This window comes from Diabrotica undecimpunctata, chromosome 9 (genome assembly GCF_040954645.1).
Source record: "Diabrotica undecimpunctata isolate CICGRU chromosome 9, icDiaUnde3, whole genome shotgun sequence".
In the NCBI taxonomy this organism is placed as follows: Eukaryota; Metazoa; Arthropoda; class Insecta; order Coleoptera; family Chrysomelidae; genus Diabrotica; species Diabrotica undecimpunctata.
The window spans coordinates 102885404-102908742 of record NC_092811.1 but is presented as its reverse complement, the minus strand read 5'-3'; the positions used below and the strand labels follow the sequence as shown (position 1 = coordinate 102908742).

The window sequence follows — 23339 nt, the reverse complement described above, 5'->3', positions numbered from 1 at the left end:
TTAATAAGTAAATTTCATGTCTTTAATTGGAAATAAAAATAATTTTTATTAAATTAAATACTATGTTAGTGAACTTTACGAATAATAACTATTTAATGTTTAAAAATTACATTTACTCCAACCGAAATCATTACTTAAATTTAATCCAAAGGGTACTTTGTGCAGTTGACGATCCCCGAGTCTAGTCCACTTTCTACATTTGTTCGAGAAACTTCGAATAATATTCGGGAAGGTTCGCGTCCATATTACGGTTTATATAAAAGCGGTTCGCTTCGGCGGTATGTTCAGAGTATTCAAATATATCGACAAGTAAACAAGTGATATCAAAGCAAAATCGTAACAGTGTTTTAATTGCGAAGTTTTTGAAAGTATTTTGTGTGTGATAATATAAAAAAATGGTGAAAGCTCCAGCAATTGGTATTGATTTGGGCACCACATACTCCTGTGTAGGAGTCTGGCAGCATGGAAAAGTGGAAATTATCGCCAACGATCAAGGCAATAGAACAACACCAAGTTATGTTGCCTTCACAGATACAGAGCGTCTCTTGGGGGACGCTGCGAAGAACCAAGTAGCGATGAATCCTAGTAATACCGTTTTTGATGCAAAACGTCTCATCGGTAGAAAGTTTGATGATCCAAAAATCCAACAAGATATCAAACACTGGCCCTTTAAAGTTGTGAGCGATTGTGGAAAGCCAAAGATCCAAATAGATTACAAAGGGGAGCGAAAAACCTTTGGTCCAGAAGAAATTAGTTCGATGGTACTTACAAAAATGAGAGAAACTGCAGAAGCCTACCTGGGAACCAATGTTAAAGATGCAGTTATCACAGTTCCAGCCTATTTCAACGATTCACAAAGACAAGCCACTAAAGATGCAGGTGCCATTGCTGGTCTCAATGTTTTGAGAATTATCAACGAACCAACAGCAGCAGCATTGGCCTATGGTCTCGACAAGAATCTCAAAGGTGAAAAGAATGTACTTATTTTTGATCTGGGAGGAGGTACTTTCGATGTGTCCATCCTGACAATCGATGAAGGTTCATTATTTGAAGTACGAGCCACAGCTGGTGATACTCATCTTGGAGGAGAAGATTTCGACAACAGGTTAGTTAATCATTTTGCTGATGAGTTTAAGAGAAAATTCAGAAAAGACCTAACAAGTAATCCAAGAGCCCTTAGAAGATTAAGAACAGCTGCAGAGAGAGCCAAACGTACACTATCATCCAGTTCTGAAGCCACAATAGAAATAGATGCCCTTTTTGAAGGTACTGACTTCTATACCAAAATTAGTCGAGCAAGATTTGAAGAGCTGTGTTCCGATTTGTTCAGAGGAACACTTCAGCCAGTTGAAAAAGCATTGAATGATGCAAAACTAGATAAGGGACAAATTCACGATATTGTTCTTGTTGGTGGCTCTACACGCATTCCTAAAATTCAACATCTTCTGCAAAATTACTTCAGTGGCAAATCTTTGAATTTGTCTATCAACCCAGATGAAGCTGTAGCTTATGGGGCTGCCGTACAAGCAGCAATATTGAGTGGTGAAACTGATTCTAAGATACAAGATGTATTGCTAGTTGATGTAGCTCCATTATCATTAGGAATTGAAACCGCAGGAGGTGCCATGACTAATATAATTTCGAGAAACTCAAGAATTCCTTGTAAGCAAACCCAAACATTTACTACATATGCTGACAACCAATCTGCTGTTACTATACAGGTATTTGAAGGTGAAAGGGCTTTGACAAAATACAATAATCGTCTGGGCACATTTGATCTTAGTGGTATCCCTCCTGCACCTCGTGGAGTACCAAAAATTGAAGTTACCTTCGATCTGGATGCCAATGGTATACTTAATGTCTCAGCCAAAGATACAAGTTCTGGAAACACTCGCAACATAACCATCAAAAATGATAGAGGGCGTTTATCACAACAAGAAATCGACCGAATGTTATCTGAAGCTGAAAAATATAAGGAAGAAGACGAACGCCAGAAACAGAAAATTAATGCGAGGAACCAACTTGAAGGCTACGTCTTCCAACTTAAGCAAGCTCTACAAGAATGCGGAGACAAACTATCTCCTGAGGATAAGTCAACCATTGAAAACGAATGTGAGAGTTGCTTGAAATGGTTAGACAGCAACAATTTAGCAGACAAAGAAGAATATGAAGACAAACAAAAGTACTTGAACAGAATATGTAGTCCCATTATGTCGAAATTGTATCAGGGAAGTCATAACAATAATCAATACGGTGGTGCAACACCTGGTAGCTGTGGTCAACAGTACGGTGGATTTGGAGGAAAACAGAATGGACCTACTGTGGAAGAAGTGGATTAATATTTCTAGTCGCATTTTTTTTGTAAATGTGTAAATAAGACTGAATTTTGTATATTATATATCTAAACTATTTTTTGTATATTACAAAATAAACATGTGTTAAAAAATATTGGTTTTTCTTTTGCACCACACTCATACACATACACACACACTTATATATTTTTTTCTTCTTCTTGGCCTTCTTTCGTCAATTTTTGGACATAGGCATCTCCCAACTCCTTCTATCCATCACTATCCTGAGCAACATACTTCCAATTGTTCCGGCTATTATTTTTATGTCGTCCACCCATTTCATCTGTGGTCTTCCTCTTGGACATCTGCCTTTGTAAGGTCTCTAATGTTGTATTGTGACATTCTAACGTTGGTCTTTTTGTCTAGCAGTGTGACCTGCGAAGCTCCATTTAAGTTTGGCAATTTTTGTTGTGATATCCTCAACTTTTGTTTTTGATCATACTCATAGTAAGATGTATTGATGTAAACCCACCCTTGTACCTTGTCCTCCATACAGGGTGTCCCAAACTTAACATGGTTTTTCTTCCATCCAGTATAAGCCCAAAAGAGAAGTTTGAGCAAACCTTTGCCCAACGGTGTTAATACCAAGGAAACAGTCTAAAATAATAAAAAAATTGATCTGGAATTAACCCATTCTCTCTAAATGTTTCAATTACTTTCTTCATAGTTGAAGAAATTAATCCATATTCCGACCATATTTTCGAACAGTGGCCATTTTCTTTCAGGATTCTGTCCGATTATCGAACGTTGGCGATCAAATTGGCAATAATTACTTTGTTTATGGCAACTCGAAACAGGTTAGCGGATGTCTCTTGATACCACTCTCGGAGATTTCAGAGCCAGGATGTTCTTCTTCGGCCTGTACCTCTTGTTCCGGCGATCTTGCCCTGTATTATGAAGTGTAGAAGGTTATACCTCTCTGGATGTCTCATTACATGGCCGAAATATTACATGGCCCGTTACAACTTGATAATATATATTTTCATTCTAATGTTTTTCCTGAATTTTCCACAGCTGTTTCAGCTGAAGCATACTCAAATTCTGCTTGTAAATAACATTCAAGAGATATTTCTACAAAAATCTAAGGTCCGACTCCCTTTAACCAACTTAATTATTTTTTTGCAGATCCCGGCTAGACTAGAACAATTTTATTAAATAAATAATAGAAAAAAAAAACATTTTTTATTGTTTAAGCTTATGTTAAACAGACTAATAAAATATTTCAAACATAAACAGAACAATTTGTATATTACTCTAATTATGCCAAATGTATTCTTTTCTTATCATTATTTATAACAAAAATATACTATATTATAAGTAAAAATATGCATCTTAAATTAATCAGGTTCCACACTGTCCATCTATAATATTGTTTCGGGATCCCAATCGAATTTCTGTTGCCTAAAACCGAACAGTATTTTCATGTCTTCTTCCGGAATTGTGAAATCGAGTTCCATATTGCTTATAATTCTTTCTTTCGTTTTTGATTTGGGTATTATGGCAACATCTTGCTGTATAGACCATCGAAGAAGTATCTAAAATATCGTTAAATCAGAATATATTTCTTAAACATAAAAGAACTGTGCATATTAGGTAAATATATTTATACAATCATGGGCAGATATGGAATATTTTGAAATTATCGTAAATATGTTTAATATGATGGGTTCACGTTACCAAAATATTTTTTTTTCTGAAAGTTAACTTTATTTAACACATTTTAAGTAAATAATTAAAAAATTAAACGCATTAAAAATTATAATTTTTGGAAGGAAACAAAAAATAGCTTAAAGGTCGCGGCATATTATCGTGCACGTATAGTTTCCGGCACGTATCGTTTCCACTCCAGCAATCGCACTGCGCGTTCACATTTTCATACATAGAACGTTTCAGTTTGGTTCGGTGAAGATATGATCTCTCTTTTCTCGACAAAAATTATGTACAATTGCTCTTCTACTTAACGATGAAGAATGAAAAACTGTGTTAAAATGAAGGTTTGAAGTACATCCAATGCTAAGAGAAAGGAAGAAGGAAGGTGAATACTGGACTTTATACAGAGAATTAATTGATGACGATGAAAAAATATTATGGATATTTTAGAATAAATAGGATTCAGTTTAAATATGTTTTAAATTTAATTACACCTTCAGTTAAAAAACAAAATACTACATTTAACGAAGCCATACATATCAAACCAAAAAGTATTTTTAAAAAGAAGAGAATTGGTCACTTCCGTACAAAAGTCCTAATTGTTTATCACTTCCGTGATTAATTGTCACAAAGCAATAAAAACACATGCATAAATGACAAAATAGCCTCGAAAATTATTTTTTTAAATACTCTATCAAAATCAAACAAATACCTAAATAAACAACGAGGGGAAAACGACGGACATCTAATTCACATTATCCTTACCAACCGGTTACGACTCGTTACGTAGCCGTCGGCATCAGTAAAATATTGTTTTCGAATATACTGAACGGAAACGTTAAGTGACTGAAACGCTATGTTCCGGACAGTGTGCTTTGTTCATATTTAAAACCATTTAAATTATATTTTTCGGAAACTAAACGATATATGCTGGAAACGCAACGTGCATGATAATATGCCACGACCTTAAAACTAAGTATGACTTGAGACGTCATCTTTAATGTTTCGTTTAAAAAAACAATAAAATTAATAGCGAGTAATCTCTCCTTCAATGTTGACTACTGCTTGGAACCGTCTTGGAAAGCTCTGAATTAAAACTTGAATATATACTTGAGGAAATGCATCTCATTCTTCTTGTGCTGCAATTATTAGCTCTCCCGGTATCATAGGAGCATTCTTTTGCTCGATCGGATCAAATCCGAGCTATATGGTGGCCAATATAATCTTTCAAATTGAATCTCAATCTTATCTTTCTTTTCTAAATACAAACTAGTTAGTTACTGAATAAGAAGACACAAAACTTATAAAGTTCAATATACCTGTGCTACGGTTTTTCCTAACTTTTCAGCTATCTTCTTAATTTGTGAATTGTTTAAAAGAGAACCTTGGCCTTCACCTCCAAGCGATTGGTAAGCTTGCAACTGAATTCCTTCTGCTTTACAAAAATCGTACAGTTCTTTTTGATGACAGTATGGATGCCACTCCACCTGAAAAAATTATATTATTATATTATATAAAATTATATATTTCGTGTCACAGTCTCACATATTCAAAAATCACTGAACCGATTGCAATAGAATTGCGTGAAAGTGTATTTGTTGGTCCAACTTAGGAGATAGGATATTTTTTATCTCGATGAATGGCCCTTTTTTAATTGTAAATTCAAAATGTTTTATACGACTTCAACTCTACAGTTTTAGTTCATTTGATCCATTTAGTTATAAAATATCATACAATGACATTTAACAAACGTAATTTTATGCTTTTATAACTTTTTTTATAATAAATTGTGAACGACTGAATTGATTTGGCTAATTATGGTTTTGAAATATTTATTTGAAATGCCAGGACGGTCTAATAGGTGATAAAATATACTTAAATTATAAGGAAAATAGTAGAAGTAATGGTTTTATTTTCCCATACAAAAAGTTTATACTGTACTGTACTTATACTCTACCGTCTAATGGTATAGAGCGTTTCACGTTAAGAAAATAACATTGCGGAGATAGGGCCATGTATTTCTTATGGACGATAGAAGCGCAGCGATGCCACGATGAACACAAGCACGATTCAGGGTTGTATAATTTGTATTTTCGTTTTCACAGACATGAATTAAATTAATGTTTTTTAACGTAATTGACCAAAACTGCCCATTCGAAACAAGAGATGAAAAGTAGGGAAAATGATTTTAATTAAATAAATAGTATTTACAAAAGATAATTTTATTTTATCTTATTTTAATTATAGTAACGACAGTTTATTTGTTTTTCGGTAAGAATATCATATACCATGAATCATAGAAATCAGTAGAAAATATTGCTTAGTTAAATCATGCACTTTGCCGGCTATTAAAGATTTAAAAGCAAATAAACGGACCGCTTGGAATGCATATATCTAATTACTAATGGCAACTTAAAATAATACGGTGTGCGTATGTCAGCGATTTTATGTCGTTCTCTGAGATTACATAATGATAATAAGGCTTTGTGCTTTGTGCTTCTTCAGTTGTTATTCTGACTTTACAGTTAAATGTTAATTGAAAATGGAAATTCGAAAAATATATCAACAATCAGTAAACCGCATGCTTGAGAGTTTTGGCAACACTGATCTCCATAAGCCTAATGTTATTTTCTTAACGTGGAACGCTTTATAGTTCATTTAAACATAAAGTGACGTTTAACAAACTTCACGTCTTTTTACTTTTTTCGTTTGGCTTCAACTCGAGAAAATATGATGAAATTGCAAGGAAAATAGTAAAAGCAGTTTTATTTTCTCATACAAACAGTTTCTATACCATATACCATTAGATATAAACTTTTATTAGTTGTATATGAAGTGTTTTAAAAAATGTGATTTTTACTCCAGAGTAAAATATTTTTAATATTTTACTAGGATCAATGCTCGGGGTGAGACTTATAGACAAAAAAACAAACAAATGGATTAGACGCAATACCAAAGAGAAGCAGAGGAAGACCACAAATGAGATGGGCTGATGATGTTAAGAAGATCGGAGGACACAACTGGAAGCAAGTGGCGCAAAATAGAAGACACTGGATTGATTTGGGGGAGGCCTATGTCCAAAGTTGGATTACTTAAGGCTAAAGGAGAAGAAAATATTTTTATTTTTGATAGAATTATTTATGTTTAGAATTAAAAATTATTTTAAAATGTTCAACATTGTGTATTTGTAATAAAAAGTCTATTTTTCAACATTTTCTTTGCAGTAAAGTTAAAAATTTAAGGTTGTGCATTAATTCAATATGAAAGTTGAAAATTAAAAATATTCAAATCTACTGTGAGTGTTAACAAATGTTAAAATCTAATTGAGTATACTAAATTATATAAAAAAATATATTTTATAAAAAAAGTTACAATAATTTACAGTCGTTGAGTTGCACCCAATGTAGGCAACTTACACTTGTTACAGACATTGCCGGTTATTCCTCTCTTTACATAATACTGATGAGATTAATGCATGTTTAAAACAATCGTTTTTATGTCGAAACAGTTCGGTTGACTTAATGGTTAATGCATCAAACTTTCACATAATTTCTGCACTTTTGGAAAGAAGTGTCTTCCCGGCTATACTGAATAATTACTTGAATCATAATTGGCTCAGAGAGTGCGCGAATTTAGGTGCTCAGTACCTTCAAGCTTCTGCGTCACAAAATGTTTCTTCCTCCGAACTTTCCTCCTGTTCAGTAACTTGTAAATCAGTATAGAACTTTCTAGACTGTACGTTTTCCAAATATTTGGTCAAGTGGAGAAGATCTTGTAACTTAGCAGCATCGACCAAAAGTGGGCCGTTGTACAAAGCTTCGGGATGATTGTGGCTGGTAACTTCCGGAGTTGTGATATTATGAGCTTTCCTTAAATCTTTTCTCGAATTCCGTTTAAACTTGCATTCAAACAGTGAGCTTGCAAATAACCCAGAATAGGCCAGGTATAGGTATTCTTGTGAAAGATAAATTTAGTGCTATTTTTCCTGATTTCCAACACTCGAATAGGTCTCGTAGGTATAGGGCATTTCTTGGGATACTTGTTGGAGAAATGCTTAGTCCAATTCAGAAATTTGATATATTTCCCACAGTCCATCACTTGAAACGGTGTCGGTTTCACTCTGCTGTTTCGGAGGACTTCTGTCCAATCATCCGGAGTTTCCGTATAAGCGTTGTCATTAATTAAACTCATGTCCCGGTCGCACTCCAGATAGGACTGTCCTCTGATGGGAAAAATTACTTTCACAAACTGAAACCGTCCTACTGTCTGAACAAGATAATGAAGGAACTGAAAAGCTGTGGATTTTTATTTTGCCCTCCACAAGTCACAAAATATTGTCAAATTTTGAACCTGAGATGACAGTACGTTATATACAAAGTAATGAATCATCGAACACACATCTTCAGCCTCCTTTTTTGCTAATAATTCGTTATAAGTATAGAAAACAGAGATAGAATCGGCCAATACATGTACATTAAAGCTTATAAAATTAAGTTGCCGTTTATGCTCGTTTGAGGTCACATTAGGGGTTGGTAATTTTTTTTGGAAGTCTATGGTTATGGCTTGGGTTTCGATTGCTTTTAACGACAACGATATTTTTTTTTCACAGAATAAAATTTTTCATTTCTCGTAAGATGAAGTTGTTTCTCGTTGTTCTTTCTTGTAATTTCTCCAAGATTTGAATTTTATATTCATCACTGCTGGCATCTAATTTCTGCGAAAGTGCAGATATTTCCGCTTTTATAGCGTCACAGTAGCTACAGGTGTCTTTCCTAGAAAAACCGAATGCAATATTAAACTTTGTTTCAAAAATTTGTCCATAGTATGTAACAGTTCCCTCTCTTTAACGTGAAGGAGGTGTGAGTCGATTTAGTATTATTTATTTTGACACGCCATAGTCTTAGCCAATTTTCCTATTGGTTTAAATGGTTTTGAAAATTTCTGGATACTAATCTTGGATTCACATGAGTGACCATTATGACTGTATCATCTGCATACGTAATAATCCTAGTATTATTTGTGATAGGGCTATAAGCTGTGTACAGTAAATATAGGTTTGGTACACTACCTTGATGGAATCCTGCCGAGATGGGATATATAGAAGCGCAAGCTTTGCCATGATTAATTAAAAAGCATCTAATATATTACTGTAGAATTTTTTTCTATGGGATGAGGTAGCTGTGACTTGATTTTGGAAGTTAGAAGTTAGTGCCAGACCTTGAAACATCTAGGAAGGTAGCTGTACTGTAAGAAAAGATCCTAAGCATAAGGATCTTTTCAATAAGCTTTACGATAATTGGTAGAAGACTTATCGGATGGTATGACGAGAGACGAGACCTCATTTGGGCCTTTGTCAGGTTTTGACCATAATTATTTTAGCTACTTTCCACATGACAAGAACGTAACCAATTTTTATAATATCCTTGTCAGTTTTAATAGTGAATAGGATTCATTTTCACTTACAGAAAGGTTTTCCACAAAATGTTTAATATCAGCATCTTTATATTCTTCTAGTGCTTCTTTGAGTTATCGGGTAGCTCTGTCTAGATTTGTTTTCTCTATTGGGGCTCAAGTACCTTGCTGTTTTTTCTTAGTTTCATTTTTTAACGAATCACGGATTGACGTAGTTAGGTGTTGTATTGCATCATCAACCTCTGTGGATTTTAGTGGCAGGTTCAAGTTGATTGACTCACAGACCTTAATAAATATCACTCTTACAATACGCCTGTTACATGACGCACTTCTTCACTAAAATCATACACTACACTCTTTTTCTTTTACTTCTTTAGTTTTTATAAAAAAAAAAGTAATAGCAATCCTCCTCTTCTCGATCTTTTGTTATTTTGACTGTTTTTTTCTCTGGCATTTGACACATCTCCACTTTGATTCTTTCACTCCCATTATTATTATCTTAATAATATCTTTGTTTTGAACAAAAAAAGTTAAATATAGTGAAATGCTTGCCAAGGAAATCAAACCAAAGTCTGAAAGAACATTACCGATAAAGTGAAAAAAATAATTGTTACCTGATTTACAACTGGCTTTATACCATGATTGTTATTCAATAATTCCTTTAAATGCTTTACTGTGTAATTTGAAACTCCGATATTTTTTATCAAACCCATGTTTACAGCTTTTACCATCTGTTGCCAGCTCTGATCTCTGAGGATGGCGTTTTGCTTACTTCTAGAACTGACTCCATATGTTCCAGGCCAATGGATCAGGTACAGATCAATATATTGACTATCTAATTTTCTTAATGATTCTTTAATTGCATCAAATGCTTGCTCACCTTGTTCAGATGGATCTGAAAAATGTTTATTTAGTGTGATTAACCGTCAATATAAAAATACAAAGGTAAGTATCACAAATATTTTATTCTAGAGACTATTAACCATTTTCTGAAGCTGCAGAACCAGGGGAAGATGCCCTTAAAATCTCACATACCATCCATGAAACAAACGTCAACCTAAGAATTCTACATGTAAATGTGCAATCATTATGGAATAAAGTAGATGAACTAGAGGCTTTCATGGCAGACAAGAAAATTTCTTTGTATAACGAAACATTGGCTGAAGGGGCGATTCAAGCAGTCCACTTTTTCAGCTAGATTGGATTCAGTTGGAGGAGGAACGTGTATTTTTGTTGGGGAGAATTTTAATTTTAATGTATTTAATTGTAATGTGAAATTTAATATGGAAAATGGAAAATCATAAACGAACATTGTGGTGTGGTAAAAATACTAGCCGGCTTCCTAATATTAGTCCAAATATCTTTAATGATTACTTTTCACAGATAGCATCCAACTTGATCGAAGATATCCCAGTTTCAAATCTGAATCAAATAGATATAACTCAAATAAATATATTAAATCAATTTTCTTTTTCAGATGTTATCTTCAATACAGTACGGGATATTATCAATAATTTAAAAAAATAAAAAGAGCCGTGACAATCTTGGACTGAATGTAAAGTTGATCAAAACAATAAAAAATATCAAAATAATTCCACTTACTAAGCTAATTAATATCTGCATATGTCCTTAAAAAAGCAATAATGTGTCCAATCTTCATAAAAAAGGGACTCAAACCTGCCAGAAAATTATCAGCCAGTGTCACTGCTACCAATTTTTTTCAAAAATTGTGGAACAGTGCATGGCACTACAAGTAATAGATTTCTTTAAGATCCATGGTATGTTTTCTGAATGTCATTTTCTCAAAAATACATTCGTAGGTATTTTAAACCTTGTATATTACAGAGTAATTGTCATCATCAGTTGGCGCTACAGCCCTTCGTGAGCCTTGGCCTGCTTCAAAACATTCTTCCATCCTTCCCTATCGAGTGTCTGTCTTCTCCAGCCCCTCACTCCAATCTCCCTCAGATCTTCCTGTACATCGTCCAGATATCTGAGTTTAGGTCGCCCCCTTCTTCTTCTTCCGACCGGCCTGTTTAGCATAGTTATTTTAGTGGGATCACTCTCATCCATCCGCATAACGTGGCCCACCCACCTTATGCGGTTTATTTTGATGGTCTTCACAATATCTGCATCACCAAAAAGTCTATAGAGTTCAAAGTTATATCGCTTTCTCCACAGACCCTGTTCGTTTACTCCGCCATAAATGGTCCTCAATACTTTTATTTTCTTTGTATAGGCTTCAATTTAACTTAGTCTTTTTGTGCGACTTGAGCAAGGTTTTGGACTTGGTCAGCCATGAAATCCTCCTGCAGAATTTAAAAAAATATAATTTTTGTTCCGAGAGCATTGAACTTTAAAATCATACCTGAAAGGTAGGGTGTTAAATATTGGAGTACCCCAGGGTTCAATACTGGGCCCTAATTTATTTTTGATTTATATAAACAATCTTCCAAACATGAAACATAAGGCTAAGTTATACTCTGTCCTTTGCAGCTGATAATATTGAGGATGTGCTGGAGGGTTCTATGGTGGCACGGCAGACAACTGAGCTTTGGTTTGCTGCAAATAGGTTGGTTCTGAACAACAATAAAACTAAACAAGTGATTTTCACAATGAGAGATGTGGGTGACATGAATGCTGGAGTTGGCGAGATTGGATTTTTAGGAGTTCTTTTGGACGCAAAATTACAGTGGGTCCGCATATTAATAACATACAAAAAACTAAATAAAAGTTTCTTTATTTTTAGAAACCTTTCAAAATGCGTCTCACGGGAGACTATATGTACTATGTATCACTCCATATTTCACTCACGTCTTTCATACTCTATCCGTGTGTGGGGTCATGCAGCTGACACTCACAGAGTATTTGGTTTGCAGAGAAAGGCAGTGAGGGTCCCCGCTGGTTTGGGATTTAGAGAGGCTTATAAAAGATTGGGAATTCTTACTGTACCAGCACAGTACTAGAAAACCTTCGATTCATGAAGAGGAATATGAATCTTTATAGTAGTCACGAAGATCCGCATGGTTATGATACTAGGCGCACGCAGAATATGATACCAGCATATTGGCGTTTGAAAAGGTGTCAACATGAACCAGAGTATTGGACAATAAAATGTTTAATGTTCTGTCTGAAAATATCAGAAACTTGCCTGAAAAGGAATTTGAAAATAAAATTAAAAAAATATTGGTAAAAAATTCCTTTTATACAAGTCACGAATATTTACAATATAGCTTTAATTATACTTTAATATATAAGAGGTTTTGTACATATTTGACATGTGTAAGATTTTATATTTTTAACATAAATAAACAGTATTGAGACCAAAAACCGCAAAAAAAGCTAAAATTTGAAAGATAAATACTTGGAAATATTCCCAAATATAAATAAATAAAGAAAATTGATTACAGACAAATTTGGTATAATTTTGTAGTAAACAAATAACAGGAAGAAACAAATATATATGAACATAATAGATTGCCACAATAAGCAATATGCTATCATCATAACTGCCTTAAAAATACGTTTTTCCGTACATTGTGATAAGGAAACATGAATAAATCAATAATAGGACCCATTAGTAGAATAATACATAACTACCATAAACACTACTGTAGAATATATAGATTTCCAGATTAATTAATACAGTATTTATGTCTTTCATTGTATAATTAATTAAAAAAGCATACAACAAATATTTATACATAAAATAGAATCTCAAAAGCCTAAAAAGTCAACAGAGAATTACTCACATAATTTTGTAGTTATAAATACATCCTCCCTCTTTAAGTTATGCTTTGGCAAAAGTTCTTTCAAGGCATCTCCAATGTCTTTTTCATTGTCATACATAGTAGCAGTATCTGAAAAAATATGTATTTTAACATTGTGATATAAATATAAGCCCTTCCCCATCTCATTTGGCCCAACTATTAAAATCACAGTTTTTTGTAACTATAAAAAATTACAGTCCATTCAACCTTACACCTCTAAATGATTAACGGTAAATTGCACTGGTGTTCTCCATAATGTTTAACACTTTGCTAAATTTTAGGTATAATATATATATATATATATATATATATATATATATATATATATATATATATATGTGTGTGTGTGTGTCATTAACCCGTTGTTCATAGTTGTGCATATGTTGTTACATTTTTTTTTAATAAATAGTATTCTTGCATAATGTTATTTACCGTAAATTTCTTTCACCTACTTTAATAATTTTTTTCTGAAACAAATACTACGTACTAAGGTTAATCTATATTCAAAGTAGATATACAAAGTACTAAAATATCACTTTTAATTTTTGTTAAAAAATACTTCGGAGTAAACTAGAACATTTTGTCAATTTAAATAGTGGTGGTTAGATTGGCCGTATGTCTGTTAGAGTGTACCGTTTTTGAGACGTCTGCGATTACGGGTTTGGTTTGATTACGGGGTGTTGGTAAATATATTTAACTTTTTATTTTCAAATAAAAATACTTGTACTACAAATAAAATTATTGTGGGAAACATTTTAATCTGTTTACGTACGGTTTCCATCCATTTCTAAACTTTTTATCAAACATAATTAAGTTACAATCGGCATTCCTAATGATTATTAGGCTAACTTGCTTAATGTGTTTAAGATCTTTGTAAGCGGTTATATTATATTTTACCTCTCAAGCACAACAGTTAGAAAGTTTCTGTCATATTAATCTAAACTCAGTATATTATAATTCAAACGTGTAGTTTCAAGTGACCATCATGCCTAGACGTAAGTTGGATATTGATGAATTAATTGCAAATGTGTATAAATACTTTACCACGAAAAGAGACAATGGTGGACGTTTAAAGTCATTATTATGTATAAATCAACTCGTTTGTGACGCACTCGGGATAAGTGAAAATCAGCTAAAAACTGTAATGAAGACTGTCAGAGATTCTCAAGAAGATCTTACTGTGACTGAGTATCACGAAGACAAGAAAACAACTCTAAATATTCTAGGAGTATTGACTTACCTGACGGAGAAAAATATGAAATTCACAATATTTTGTATCAAATGCGTGAAAACAATCAACATGTCAGTTTAGATATTTTACTGGTCAAAATAAGAGAAAGACAAGTTTCTGAAATTAAGAGGACTAGCCTTTGGAAAGTGTTGAGAGCTTTGGGATTTAAATTCAAAACAGAAAATAATAGGTTACTTTTATGCGAAAGGAGTATGGTTCACAAAAGAATTAAATTTTTGAGAGAATATACTAGACTTAAATCTGAAAATGCAACATTTGTATACTTAGATGAGACATGAATATTTGCAAAGGGTGGAATTAAAAGAATTTGGCAAGATGACAGCATAAAATCAATAAAACACACAGATAGCGAAGGCAAAAGACACATCATTCTACATGCAGGACGGAAAGAAGGCTTTATAGAAAACGCAGATTTGATTTTTTCTTCAAAACCAAAATCTGCTGATTACCATGAAAACATGAATGCAGATATGTTTGTTAAATGGCTTGAGGAGAAACTGTTACCTACTCTGAATGAACTATCAGTTATAGTTTTAGATAATGCCACTTACCATTCGGAGATTTTAGAGAAACAACCAAAACAGTCATGGAACGTACCCAGCATAAAAAATTGGTTAGTTAAAAATAATATCAATTTTCCGGAATACGCCTTCAAATCAGAGTTACTGGAAATTTCGAAACGTAATGAAAAACCAACAGTTTATATAGTTGACAAAATTGTATCAAGTTATGGACATCAAGTACTACGGTTACTGCTGTATCACTGCCAGTTTAATCCCATCGAACACATCTGGGGTATATGTAAAACATATTATGATAATCCCGTTGGATGCAGTGGATACAGTGACGATGCAGTTAGGGAAATGTGGCAAGAAGCTCTTAAAACTGCAACTCCAGAAATATGGGCCAAAACTGTAAATAAATGTGAAAAATTAATAGAAGAGTGGTGGATCCGAGAAAATAAAATGAATGAAATCAATCCAGTGATTATAGATTTACATAATGATAGCGCTAGTAAATTTAGTGACGATGATGATGATTTATAAATTTAAATAATCAGTAAGTAAACTATTATAATGTTATTTACAAAATAATTGTACAGCAGGTTAACCATTATATTTATACATTCATTATTAGCCAAATAAACAATATGTATTTAAAATTACATTTAAATTTTTGCTCCACATTTTATACAAATTAACTCTAACTGATAATACAGGCAAAAATATTCTAAACAAAGTAATTAAAAAGATTATGGAGAACTAAAGTGCTGTTTACTGTGCCTTTTACTACAAGGAAAGGTTTTCTGTGAATTCCATTAATCCTTTACAGGTGTAAGTTGCATGAATGTAGTGTATATGTCCTACATGCTTATGTTGGTTCTCGAGTTAATTAACACGGAATGTTTAATGACATTCAATAGAAAAAATCAATTTAATAGGTTATTTTCATAACCTTTGGCAATAAAGTCAAAAACACAACAGGTTACCATGTTTCCTCAGATGAACCCGTGGTAATTGTGTTAAGATATTATATAATTGTGTTATAACTGCAGGCAGCTTTAAAAAATCAAATCACAACAATGGTCAATTACTTTCAGATGCATTTTATAAATTTTGAGGTCTTCTGGTTTTTGGGTAGTTTGAAGATTGGTAGATTAAAGATTATCAGTGAAAAATCTGCAAGTGGCTTTAAAAAATCAAATCACAGCAATTGTCAATTACTTTCAGATGTATTTTATACATTTTGAAGTCTCCTATTATTTGTGTAGTATGAAAATGAGTAGGGGAAAGGTAGGCAATGAAAAATTTGTTTTCAACTACTGTTAGATTTTTTAATTTTGGAAAATCAGAAGCTTGGAATGGAAATTTCAGATTTATTAAAACTATTACCCGCTTAGCTTTCGTAGTATACAGTCGATTGCTCCCGTTATCAATAGTGCAACGGAAAGTGGAAATCAACAAAAACAAAACAAATTAGCTTATCAGTGTATTGATAAAAGTGGTCAACTAATTGACTAGTAGATAAAAAATGAATACATTGCCTGCTTTTAATGGGCCAGGAATTAATTACAACCAACAAATGTTGTCAACAAATAATGGACTTACTACACAGGATGTCCCACCTTGCAACACATACACATCACAACACCAGTAACCACAGAATATTAAAGCTCAACCAATTCCCACACAGTACGCAATAAATAATAGCCAACACCACCATAGAAGATCATCAACTAGCGATGAAGAATTATTAGGATTTGATGAGAGCGAGCAAAATAAAGAAAATCCTTGGCAAGTAGTCAAAAAAACCTTGAAAAGAAGAAAAGTAGATGTTACCAATAGACCATCAGAGACAGTAACAAATATAGTTCTCTAACACTCCCAGACCAAGAGGAAGAAGAATCCACTAAAACTAACGAAAACGCAAATAAAACATCAAAACCACCTCCAATATACGTCTACGGAGTAATTAAATACAATGAAATGATAAAACTAATAGATCTAATAGCAGAAAACACACAATACATCACAAAATCCTTAGCAGACAACACGGTAAAGATAAGTTGCGATACACCAGACACATATAGTAAAATAATAAAATACATAAATGACAAAAATGTAGTACACCATACTTATCAACCTAAAGAAGAGCGTGCCTATAGAATAGTCATCAAACACCTACACCATATGACAGATGATGAAATAAAAACTGAATTAGCAAAAAATGGAAATAAGGTTAGAAACGCGATGAATTGCATAAGTAGAACAACGAAACAACCTTTAAATATATTCTTCGTCGACTTAGAACCAGCAGAAAACAACAAAGACATTTACAAACTGACAAATCTTCAAAATAGAGCTACACAAGTGGAACCTCCAAAAATAACAAAAGGGATCACCCAATGCATGAGATGTCAGCAATATGGCCACTCAAGATCATACTGCAACAGACCATTTGTGTGCGTCAAATGTGGTGGAGAACACAATACGTCAGCCTGCAAAAAAAGTAAAGATACCCCTGCTAGGTGTGCTTTATGTACCCCAGCCAACTACAAAGGATGCCAATTCTATTATAACTTACTCAAGCCAAACAGTGCCAACAATCATATGAATATTCAACAAAACGCTAACAATATAACAACTAGACCTACAATGCGTACAGCAACATCAGTGCCTCTAACCCATTACCCAAAACAATCGCAAGGCAGCTATGCTAATGCAGTAAGAAATGGTACTGAACAACAATCAAACATTAATGACATGATGAACAAATTCTTAGAGGAATTTAAAAACATGTTCCAACAATTACTACAACAAAACAGCTAAACATGCTGACAATGCTTATATCTAAAATTCAATAGCTTCATTAAAATAGCAGAGTGGAATGCCAATGGACCTCCAAAGCACAAAAATGAGGTTGAGTTATTTCTACTACACAACGAAATTGACATTTTGTTAATAAGTGAAAGCCATTTCACAAGTCAAACTTACTTTAAGATATCTCACTACACCACTTATTCCTCAAACCACCCACACAATACAGCCCATGCTGGATCAGCTATTCTGATAAAAAATACTATTAAACATGCAGAACTACCAAAGTATGCTGTAAATTGCTTACAAGCTACAGTTATCAAAGTCAGTATGAGGTCTTACGAACTAACAGTCGCAGCAGTCTACTGTCCTCCCCGATACAACTTAAAGAAAGAAGACTTCAAAAACTTCTTCGAAACTCTAGGACATAACTTTATTACAGGGGGAGACTTCAACAGCAAACATATATTATTTGGATCTCGTCTCACAATAACTAAAGGCAGAGAACTAGTAAGCTTAATACATGAAAACAACTACCACCCTTTGTCAACAGGCTCTCCTACATACTGGTCAACGGATCCAAACAAAACACCTGATCTGCTGGATCTATTTATCACTCAGGACATCTCTCCTGGTTACATGGAGGTCATGCCTAACTATGAACTATGAACTATGAACTATGACCACTTCCCAATTATAGCAACCATCAGCAGCTTTATAGTCTACAAAACGGCCACACCAAGGCTACACACTGGGAGAACTAACTGGGAAAAATACCGCAGCAAATTAGAAGAAGATATTAGTCTACAAATAAGCCTCAAAACAACAAGAGAGATAGACAAAACATTAACGGCTTTAAACAACACTCTTATAGAGGCTGTACAAAATGCTACACCTGCAAACAATACATGTAGCAAAGCCCAATACATCCCAGCTGAAATTAAAAAGTTGGTAGCTCAAAAAAGGAAAGCTAGGACCAAATGGCACCAAACCCATGCCCCAGCAAACAAGACTACATTAAACAGGCTAAGCAATCAACTAAAATCCAAACTTAAAGAGGCACAAGAACTGTCATTTACAAACTACATAACAAATCTAAACCGGTATGATAACTCAATATGGAAACCGATCAAAAACTCCAAAAAACCCAAGACTCCGGTACCTCCAATTAGAAACGAACAGGGACCAACACTACAGTGGGCCAGAAGTGATGAAGAAAAAACAATGCTATTTGCCAAGCACCTAGCTCAAGTATTTACTCCCAACAACGACGCTCCAGATATTGAAATTGAAAGGGACATAAATAACATTCCAGAGAACATACCAGTAATCAGACCACTAACCAAAAATGAAGTTCAACAAGAAATCCAATATTTAAACATTAGAAAAGCTCCTGGGCTGGACAAAATAACACCCAAGATGATGAAGGAAGTACCAGATAAAGGAATCATACTGGTTACTCTCATCTTCAATGCTATTCTACGATTAAACTACTGGCCAAAGCTCTTTAAAACCGCTGAAATAATACTAAACTCAAAAGCAGGAAAAAATCCAAACAAGGTTTCATCATATAGGCCAATAAGCCTACTACCAGTCGTATCCAAAATACTTGAAAGGTTACTGTTACAAAAAATTAACTCAGACCCCAATATGGAGAAAAGGATACCCAACCACCAATTTGGCTTTCGAAAAAAAAACTCGGCAATACAGCAGGTTCATAGAATAGTACACACCATAAATTCTGCAATGGAAAGCAAACACTACTGCACAGCTGCTTTCCTAGATGTTAGTCAACCCTTTGATAAGGTTTGGCACACAGGCCTGATTTTCAAAATCAAGAAATATTTACCCATCACGTACCTGAAACTGTTAAAATCCTATTTGAGTGGAAGAGAATTCTGAACAAGAGTGAATGAAAGTAATTCCAATAATTTTCCTATAAAATCTGGTGTGTTCCACAAGGCAACGTTCTTGGACCAATATTATATGTGCTATACACAGCAGATCTACCGTCCACTAATGAAACCATCACTGGCACATTTGCAGATGGTGCTGTCATCCTTGCAGCCAACGAAAATCCAACTATAGCATTTAACATTCTACAGGTACAAGTGAATGAAATCGAGACATGATCTTACAAGTGGAGAATTAAAATGAATGAAACAAAATCAGGCCAAGTGACTTTTACCTTGAGAAGAGACCCGTGTCCCCCAGTTTCACTTAACAATATCCAACTTCTGCAATCCTCTAGCACTAAATACCTAGGAATACATCTTGACTCAAAACTCACCTGGAGAGAACATATTCTTAAGAAGCGGAAACAAATTGACCTAAGAATGAAAGATCTAAACTGGTTAGTAGGCAGGAAATCAAAACTGAGCCTTGAAAACAAAATCCTTGTATACAAAACCGTCATAAAACCTACCTGGACATATGGAATCCAACTCTGGGGATGTGCGAGCAAGTCAAACACAGCCATAATTTAAAGATGTCAATCAAAAATACTCTGAACGATAGCTGATGCACCTTGATATGTGTCAAACCTAACACTTCATGAAGACCTAAGAATCCCGTTCGTACAGGATGTAATCACTAAATGCAGCACGAAGCACCATGAAGCGCATAGTAACCCCTTACTCCAACCTCTGCTAGAATACCAAGTCAATAGGAGACTCAAAAGGAACTAGCCAGCTGACCTGAAAACCGGTTAAAGTTGTCTTGTCACTGGAGAAGACATCACCACGCCAACAGGAGCCCCTTGCTCCACAGCCAGCAAATTAGCTTATAGAACTTTATTTTGTGTTTTGATTGCTAAAGATTGTGTCATAATAAAAAAAAATTATTAAAACTATCACAGTATAGTATAAGAAATATAATTAGAATATATATAACTACAGCTTGAGTTGCCAGAAAGCCTAGTGAAAAAGAACCAAAATGACTGACACAAAGAAAAGAGCATTAACAAGAATTGCTATAATCGCCATGCAAATTATCTTGAGTTACTTAAGTGTTCTGTGGATTGGTGAGGTTGAAAGATGAATTTCCAGATCCACATATCACAAAGGGGCTCACAAGGGCAAAGTACACTAGTACAAAGTACGTTATTTGGTTAAAAAATGAATAAAATACATATTGAGAATTCATTATTTTGTTACAGGCCAAAGAAAAGCCACTTTTTATATTATAACAAAAGAAAATTGGGTAAAATAGACAAAAGAATATAAGAACTGGACTTTTCAGCAATGGGATGTTATACAATGGATTTTACCAATTATGGAAGAATATTTGACATCAAGGCAAGAATTTGTCTTCCAACAGGATGGCGCAGGATGCTATATCTTGAAAAAGAGTTTGAAATTTATGGGAAACTATGGTATACCTCTTTGAAAATGACTTTCTCAACACCAGAAATGCCAGAACAATCTCAGAATTGAAGCAGTCTCCAAGAAATAAGAAATTCTTTTACACCAGAATTTTACCAGAGTTTTAATTAAAAGTGTGTCTCAAAGAAGTTTTGAGAACCAAATTATAAACTTTCAAATTATTTATGTATCAATGTTGAATATTTTTTTGAGTTTCTCATATATTATGTTGTAATTACTATGTTATTACTTTAACTTATAGCCAAAGTTTATAGTTCAAGTCAAAAGTAAATTAAGTTCACATAGGACTCCTATTTTCGTTGTGGAAAAACAAAGTTTTAAAAAGTCTGACTTACTAAATACTAAATGACCCATAAATTTGTACTTACCAAAAAGCCGATAGCCAGCCTCTAGAGCCATATCCATAGCTTTTGAGACACCCTTTCCTTTTAACAACCAGGTTCCAACTAAAAATGTTTAAATTATCTTAGTAAGGGATGGCATGATGGCAAGTTCTTGTAAAAATGTTTATAACAGAACTAACAATTTCTTTTGTGAAATAGATAAACTAACCTAATATAAACTGTTTGTGATATAAATAAAAAATAATTATTTCAAAACAAAAACAATTTTAACTACATACGCCCAATTGCTGGTAAATTGGCTCCATTATTTAGGGTATATTTCAGGTTTTTCAGAGACATGCTTGTAATGTATACACTCCAATACAACTAAAACTAAAATTATGGCTGTACTGTAAAATCACAGTATAGATAACAACTATACTGTGGTTGTTGTCTATACTGTGGTAAAATAATATTGTGTTCTATCTTGTATGTTTTTCCTGAAAGGAAAGATAAGTTAATTCTATTTTCATGTAAGTAATTGATAAAATTTGTTTTGACTAAAAATTTGTCAGTCGGGCTCATCTAAGAGTATTTTAATAACAAGATAAAAATGATTAGCGAAATAAATTTAAAGATAAAATAATAAGTGAGGTTAAAAAAAACACTATTTACTACAGCGTCTATATTCTTTGTTACTACTTCACCTTAATATTTCCACTATATAGGCAATATATACAACAGATTAATAATTGTTTTTATAAATTAATTAGAATTTAAGAAGATCCTCCTAAAGAATTAATTAACAAAAGTTATTAAATCGGTATTCAAAGTTTTTGTGAGTTTGATTTTTATCTAACCATCCTTCTTTCATATTTTTAAACTCTTGCTTATTCTGGAATTTTCAGAACATTTCAGAATAGTTTTAATGGAATATTCTGTAGATCACCCATCACCCTGACTGACTGATTGTCATCAAAAGAGAATTCTAGACTGAGTATGAGTATGGATCAATTGCACATAAGGTTGTTTAAAAAACTTCTATTCAAAAACTAAGTACATATGTAATTTTTTTAATTTATTTTATTTGCTGATATTTTATCAAATATCTTGTCAAAAATAAATCACAAATTATAAATTAAACCTTTTTGATAATTTTGTTTCTATTAAATTACAGCAAAACTCAAACAAAAAGCATTTCAGTTCATCATCATTATCTTTGCCTTTATGCCCTAATTCCCTATCGACTTTTAGTGCTCGGGATCTCGAATTACATTTATCCATATTTCTATCTTAACTCATACCGATATCAATCCCTTTCACTGATATGTCCTTCCTAATATCTCCCATCAAATATTCTTTGGTTTTCCTGTCTCCTTTTCCTTCCAAGAACTGCCTACTCAGCAATTTTTCATATTGCATGATTTTTAATTAGACGTTGAAAATACCCTAACAATTTTAACCTAGGTATGTTCTTTTATTTTGGAATCAATTGATGTTATCCCTAACCTTCCCCTCGTATATCCATTCCTAATTTTATCATCCACCTAAGCGTTCTCAGTTTCTCCACATGAATTCGTTGTTCTTCTTTATTTTTATTGTCCAACATTCAGTGTCTGGAATAAGACAAGGGGATTCATTGAGCCCCATGCTCTTCAATTTGATCATGGATGAAATTATCAAAACCGTTAACAAAGAAAGAGGATACAGAATGGGAAACAAAGAAAATACTCTCATACGCAGATGACGCAATATTGATAGCCCAAGATGAAGATAGTCTGCAAAGACTGGTCCACAGATTTAACACAAGAGCAAAAGAATTTAGTATGACAATCTCATTTCAGAGAACTAAAACAATAGTAGTCAGAAAAGAACCAACCA

The 23339-nt window shown here is 33.5% G+C and overlaps 2 protein-coding genes across 2 annotated transcripts; one reads left to right on the top strand and one right to left on the bottom strand.

Annotated features, from left to right (window-relative positions):
• The first annotated feature begins 274 nt into the window (after nucleotides 1-274).
• LOC140450354 (heat shock protein 70 A1-like) lies at nucleotides 275-2458 on the top strand. The gene has a single exon (XM_072543945.1). It carries the CDS (start codon nucleotides 396-398, stop codon nucleotides 2337-2339), a length of 1944 nt encoding a protein of 647 aa, XP_072400046.1. The 5' UTR covers nucleotides 275-395; the 3' UTR covers nucleotides 2340-2458.
• Nucleotides 2459-3580: 1122 nt separating this feature from the next.
• Nucleotides 3581-22105, bottom strand: LOC140450353 (glyoxal reductase-like). Its single transcript, XM_072543944.1, has 6 exons — nucleotides 21758-22105; nucleotides 21504-21581; nucleotides 13166-13273; nucleotides 10028-10308; nucleotides 5321-5488; nucleotides 3581-3886 (listed from the first exon to the last, which is right to left on the bottom strand). The coding sequence occupies exons 1-6, from the start codon at nucleotides 21816-21818 to the stop codon at nucleotides 3713-3715; spliced, it is 870 nt and encodes a 289-aa protein (XP_072400045.1). The 5' UTR covers nucleotides 21819-22105; the 3' UTR covers nucleotides 3581-3712.
• Nucleotides 22106-23339: the final 1234 nt, after the last annotated feature.

Excerpts from the sequence above, each read along its gene's own strand:
- LOC140450353 (XM_072543944.1), bottom strand. The coding sequence starts at position 21,818 with ATGTCTCTGAAAAACCTGAAATATACCCTAAATAATGGAGCCAATTTA. Across the intron at positions 10,309-13,165 it reads ATTTATAACTACAAAATTAT|ATCCATCTGAACAAGGTGAG; the intron begins GTGAGTAATTCT and ends AACATTTTTCAG. Across the intron at positions 5,489-10,027 it reads TAAAGCCAGTTGTAAATCAG|GTGGAGTGGCATCCATACTG; the intron begins GTAACAATTATT and ends TAATTTTTTCAG.
- LOC140450354 (XM_072543945.1), top strand. The coding sequence starts at position 396 with ATGGTGAAAGCTCCAGCAATTGGTATTGATTTGGGCACCACATACTCC.